The 6106-nt window shown below is 38.9% G+C and overlaps 1 protein-coding gene across 3 annotated transcripts in view; it reads right to left on the bottom strand.

Annotated features, from left to right (window-relative positions):
• The window catches only part of Snx25 (sorting nexin 25), a 161381-nt gene that overhangs the window by 95866 nt on the left and 59409 nt on the right, over positions 1-6106 (bottom strand). For all 3 annotated transcript variants that reach the window (XM_008853585.3, XM_029556374.1, XM_029556373.1), the window contains exon 4: positions 1020-1192. In XM_008853585.3, the coding sequence (XP_008851807.2) occupies positions 1020-1192 (173 nt within the window). The remainder of the gene's footprint in view (positions 1-1019; positions 1193-6106) is intronic.

Below are 6106 nucleotides of genomic sequence, written 5' to 3'. Positions count from 1 at the left end.
CAGTTCCCTTGCAAAGACTTCTAGATAGGGGGAGAAAACAAATTTAGCCATTATTTTAGAAAAATATTGGGTTGTCTCTCTTAGATACAGGTGGGCATTACAGTATTGCAGACCAAGATTTGAAATCTTACATCTGAGCAATACTTTCTGATTAAAAACAAAATCATCAATGAGAAATAATTGTCTAAATAACTTTTTATATGGACTTAAGCCTAATATCTGGGAAGCGTAATCCCCTTGAGCTCTTAAACAAATACACTGATCCCTTTAATCTTTGGTTATACTTTCCTTTTGAGTGTTTAAGATCATGCAGTTGGCCCAGATAAACCAATTTATTTTTACTCTTAAGGTCATTTGAGGATCTGTTCCTCAGGGGTCACATGGGCTTAGGAGTAGCCCCTGGCTCCTTTCCTCTACCAGGTCCATCTATGTGAAGGTAAGTCAAAGGTCCTGCTCAACGTGGATGGCTTCACTTGGAAGCATGAATGAAATGTTTCATCTGTGTTGGCCCTCCTCTTTGTAGACTGGACACTGGTTCAAGTCCACCTGGTAGGGTCTCCACAGCCTCCTTGATCAAGAGGACAGGTGACTCACTACAGTTACAGGACATTTTGAGAGATGTTCCATAGTCCCCTGGAACTTAGTCGACCTTGGAGGGCAAGGAGCAAAAACTGTCCTTTAAGTCCCTCTAACCAAATTAGTATAGGCCTCAAAGCAAGGCTATTAAACATCCAAGAACATTAGTTCCACCAGTCTGGCACTCTTAATTACCAGATTGTATGTGCTATGGTAGATAAAGCTTGGGCAACGATATATAAACTTTTAAGTTTATCATGCATGGCCAAAGGTTTTATGTGATAATTAAGCTTGAAATGTCTAAAATCCCATACTTCCCACATGCTCCACAATAAACAAGATCTGCACAGATGTTACACAAAATATAATCACAGTATATAGCTAATAATCACATGTATTAGTTTACATATTTATCACATTAATAGTGCTAATTTTATAACTACCTTTCGTTGTGAGAATTTCTGCAAGCATTATACGTAAACTTTGAGACTGGATATCCTTTGAAGGGAGAAGACAAAACACAAGAACCCGAGAGCACGTTTGGAGAAATCTTACTTCATCATGTGAGTTCTTCAAGCTTGCATGCAACACAAAAGGCCTTGGCTGCTCTTCATGTCTGAAAGAATAAAAAAATGGAAAAATAATTCAAGTACATAACATTAGGTAAAAAGCATTCCAAATATGGGCGACAAGTTGGTCTTAATAGTTGTTTTCTTCTCACTCAGATAACATCAATAATCAAAAATGCCCTTAATCATGGAATAGTTGAGAACTTCTGCTGGAATAAATGCGAATGAGGGTCTCTTAGAATTCCAAATGAATTCATAACTACCTTAAGTAGCATCAAAGATAACTCCTAAATATTAGCAACAATTCAAAAATTATGCGTACTTCTTACACAAGATGGCCTTCAAGTTTTCCAGATGTCTTTTGTTTAAAAAACATTTTATTTTTATTTTATGTGTATGAGTGTATTGCCTACATGTATGTGAATGTACCTGAATTGTGCAATGCTTGTGGAGGTCAGAAGAGGGCATCAATTCTCCTGGAAATGGAGTTACAGACAGTAGTTAACGGCTCTGTGGGTGCTGGGAATCAAACCCTGGTCCTCTGCAATAGAAGCCAGTGCTCTTAACCACTAAACAATCTCTCCAGCACCCCCCCCATGTCTTTTTAAATGTGATATATTGCTTCATTTTAAAAACACCACTAATAAAGCATAAACCAGTGTCACAACTACTTTTGTTGATGAGGAAATCATAGGATAGTAAGTCTGGATTATTTCTACAGAAAAGAGGGTCTGTCAATGCTCCAAAATTTGATGGCAAATTGCATCTGGGAGACACCCCGCCCAGAACTTTTAAAAATAATTTTACTTATAATTTTTATTTTGTGCTTATGAGTATATTGCCTGCATGTGTGTAAGTGCACCCATGTTGTGCAGTGCCCTTTGTGGAGGTCAGGATAAGGCATTGTATTCCCCTGGAACTGGAGTTAAGGACGGTTGCCACCATGTGGGTGCTGGGACTCAAACCCAGGTCTCTGCAAGAACAGTCAGCTCTGCTCTTAACCACTAAGCCATCTCTCCAGCCCCCCCAAGTACTTTCTAGCCTTGGTCATGTATTCTCATTCTAGCACTAAACCCATCTGGACCACTAATTTGGAAGAGTTGAGTGAACAGGCATGGAAACAAATTCTAGTCTTGTCTTTTCCATAGCATTTTGGGGTGTTAATTTTTCTGCTATCTTCTATTATTATATTATAAAAGGTAAAGTATGAAAAAGATTCCTATAGCAACTAACCAATGCTGAGAAAATGCCCTGAACAAAACACAGGAAACATATTAAGTACTACACAGGAAATGAAACATGAAAATGCATGCTGATATCTTTATGACTAATGCTTCTTGGGAGTGTACTGTGATTTCTTTTTACACTAGAGATTAAAAAGCAACTAGAATATGTACATCGAAGAAAAAACCAATTTCCTTGTTTCTTATAACAAGTTAACAACAATTCTATCCTACAATATAAAGTCAAAAACATGAAAAGACATTTTAAGAGCAAGCCTTAATGCATACACTGACGTTTGCTGACATTTATTTACTTTTTATTTATTTATTTATTTACTTACTTACTTACTCTTTTAGACAAGTTTTCATGTAACCCAGGCTGGCCTTGAATTCACTGTACAGCAATATGACTGTACAGTGGATGACTTTGAACTCCTGATCCTCCTGTCTTCACCTTCCAGGTGCTGGGATTAAGGGATGAAATATCATGCCCTGTTTATATGGTGCTATGGATCAAACCCAGGGCTTCATGCTTGCTAGGCAAACATTCTACTACACTACAGCCCCATCTCTGTGTTGACTTTTTAAATATTGCTAAAGGTAGGCATGGTGGTACATATCTATAATCCCAGAACTTAGAAGGTGAAAACAAGAGGATCAGTAGTTCCAGGCCAGTCTAGGCTATAAGACTCTGCCTCAAAAAAACAGAAAACCAACAACAGCAGTTAAGAGCGCTTGCTACTCTTGCAGAGGACCCTGCTTCCATTTCTAGCAACCACATGGTGGTTAACAACCACTTGTAAACTACAGTTCTGGGGATCCAGAAGCCCTCCTCTAGTCTCTGAGGGCACCAAGTATGTACGTGGTATACATACACACATGCAAGCAAAACATTCATACACATAAAATAAAAATAAACAAAAATGGAACCAGGCCTTGGGATCATGTGTTCAAGGTCTACAAGGGCCAAAGAATGAGGCCAAGACCTATCTTTTTATGAAGACCCTGTGAAAAAAAAGTGATGGGGAAAAGGGTGGCCTGCCTCTTTAGCTCAGTGGTAGAGCACTAATATAGTACACTGAGATGCTAGGTTTGATCCCCAGCACCTCCTCCCCCAAGCACCTTCCTTTATTTTAAACTATAGCTATGCTATCAGCTAGAACTGATAACTCAATACAGTGAAGACTAAGATTTGTATTTGTGTGTGTGTGTGTGTGTGTGTGTGTGTGTGTCAGGGTTTCCCTGTAGCCTCAGTTAGACTAGAACTCACTATGTAGACCAGGCTGTCCTCGGTCTCAAGAGATCCACCCTCCTCTGCTTCTTGAGTGCTAGACCACATTGCCCAGAACAAGACTAAGATTTTGATAATACTTCTAGAAGGAGGTTGGCCAAAAGAAAACTTACCTTTACAAAAGAAGCATCTTTAAATAATATCAAGCCTATACATCAGCTGGGGCCTGTCTGGTCATGAGAATGTCATAAATTCCCCACCCTTCTAAATTAGGAGAAAATTGTGTGAGCCAAAGTAGAGAGTGGGCTGGTCAAGCAAGCTTGCTGTACAGAAAATTTCCCAGAAGGACTCCTCTAGAATTCCTCTGAAAACTCTGAGCAGGACATTTCTACAGTGTCCTTTAGAAAGTAGATATCAGATATAGCTTTAGAAGCCAAGAAAGAGAGTTGGAGACGGCTCAGCAGTTAAAAGCACTGGCTATTCTTGCAGACAACCTGGGTTCAATTTCCAGCACCCATATAGTGGCTTACAACCATCCCTAACTCTAGTTCCAGGGGAATCTGATGCCCTCTTTTGATCTCCACAGGCACTGCATGACACAAGTGTACTTACATACATGCAGGTAATACACTCATACACATAAAATTAAAAAATAATAAAATATTTTTTACAAAGAAGCCAAGTGGCTACTGGGAGTCCAAAGTGTCCACCAAGTCTTCTGGTATATTATAATGCAAGTCTGTGCTGCAAGCTTCTGCCAGTGTGGATCAACCATTTGTTCACTGTGATTCCCACCAATTACTTCTGGTTCTTGTTTTTTGAGTGAGCAAAAAGACATTAACTTTTTTATAAAAATATTTTATCACTTTTATTTTATGTGTATGAGTGTATTGCCTACATGTATATAAGTGCATTTGTGTCATGCAGTGCCCACAGTCAAACGAGAGCATCAAATTCCCCTGGAAATGGAGTTATGAATGATTGTTAGCCACCATGGATGTATTGGGAATTGAACCTGGGTCCTCTGCAAGAGCAGCCAGCGCTCTTAACTCTGGGCCATCTCTCCAGTCCCAAGACATTAACTTTTTAAGTTTCACCTATTATTATTTCGTTCTCCCACCTACACCAAGAAGTAGATATAATACTACCATTTTATAGATGAGAGAATGAAGATCTGGATGATCATAAATGAATAAAGTCATGGAAATAATAAATGGTAGAAATAACTCTTCAGTTTCATCTGGTTCACTGTCAAGTAGACTCTGCACTACACTATAATCAGAGATTGCAAAGGAGTAGAAAAACATGTCAGAAATAGAGAAAGAAAATATGTGAATAAAGACTTTTTCTTCCTCAGACAGCATACCTATACTTGACAGGCAAACAAACAGATTGTAAGGAGACTATGAAATTAAAAATGCTACTGAATTAACAGTATGAGAGCGATCATTTTTAGATTTTCTGAACCATGCTGAAATAAGACAGATGGGGGACAAAGGAAGAGTGAGGAGAGCAAGCCTAAATGTGACCTGAACTGGTTTACAGCAGCAACAGATTGACAAGCTAGAAATAAACACAGGCTGACCGGAAAGCTGCTCCAAGGACTGCCTAACAATCTAACCAGAGGAAACCTTGCTTTTATGAATGCAATTTATTATTCTTCTGTCTGATAGTCACCAATTCAATTCGGTGCTCCCCAGGCCACCTAAGTCATTCTATAGCCCAGGGAGACATGTATGTACACCAGTGAAATTTCCAAGGCCATCAGACAGGCATATAACCATCAAACCTAAGCTCACTATTGGCCAGCCTTACTGTGTGGTTTAAGATGGTATACAGATAATATTTCTCCAGAGCAAATCATCCATATGCAAAATATTAGTGATTAACTGGCATTTTTTCAACTATTCATAACTATAGAGAATCAGTAGTTTTTTTAATTTTATTGTTACTTTTGTATCATCAACCAGAGAAACCAGAGGATATGGCTCAGTTGGTAGAATGTTTGACCTCTTTTGGCCTCCGTGGGCACTGTACCCCCAGGTACACTTACAAACATGCAGGCAAAACACTCATACACATAAAATAAAAATAAGCAAATAAGGGCTGGAGAGATGGTTCAGTGGTTAAGAGCACATCCTGCTCTTCCAGAAGACCTGAGTTCAATTCCCAACACCTGTCGGAGCTGCTAACAGCAACCTGTAACTCCAGCACTGTGTTCACGTACACAACCACCACCACCACATACACATATATACACATAATTTAAATAATTAGTAGAGGTGATAAACATTACCACTGAAATCTACCCAATGACTTTATAGACATACACAGGCGCCAAGGATCCAAGCGCAACCAATTATGACTAGTAATAGATAAATACAGATTAGTGATGCATGTGCCAACATATCAGTGCTGGTAGCAAAGACAATGAGTCTTTCTGCAAGGAACAATATAGCCTAAAATGAAATGGAGATCTTTTTTAAAGGTTAAAAACTCATTCAATT

The sequence above is a fragment of the Nannospalax galili genome, unplaced genomic scaffold (assembly GCF_000622305.1).
Source record: "Nannospalax galili isolate Female #2095 unplaced genomic scaffold, S.galili_v1.0 scaffold46, whole genome shotgun sequence".
Classification (NCBI taxonomy): domain Eukaryota; kingdom Metazoa; phylum Chordata; class Mammalia; order Rodentia; family Spalacidae; genus Nannospalax; species Nannospalax galili.
Note: the sequence above shows the minus strand (reverse complement) of the source record. Positions and strands in the feature narration are given on the sequence as shown.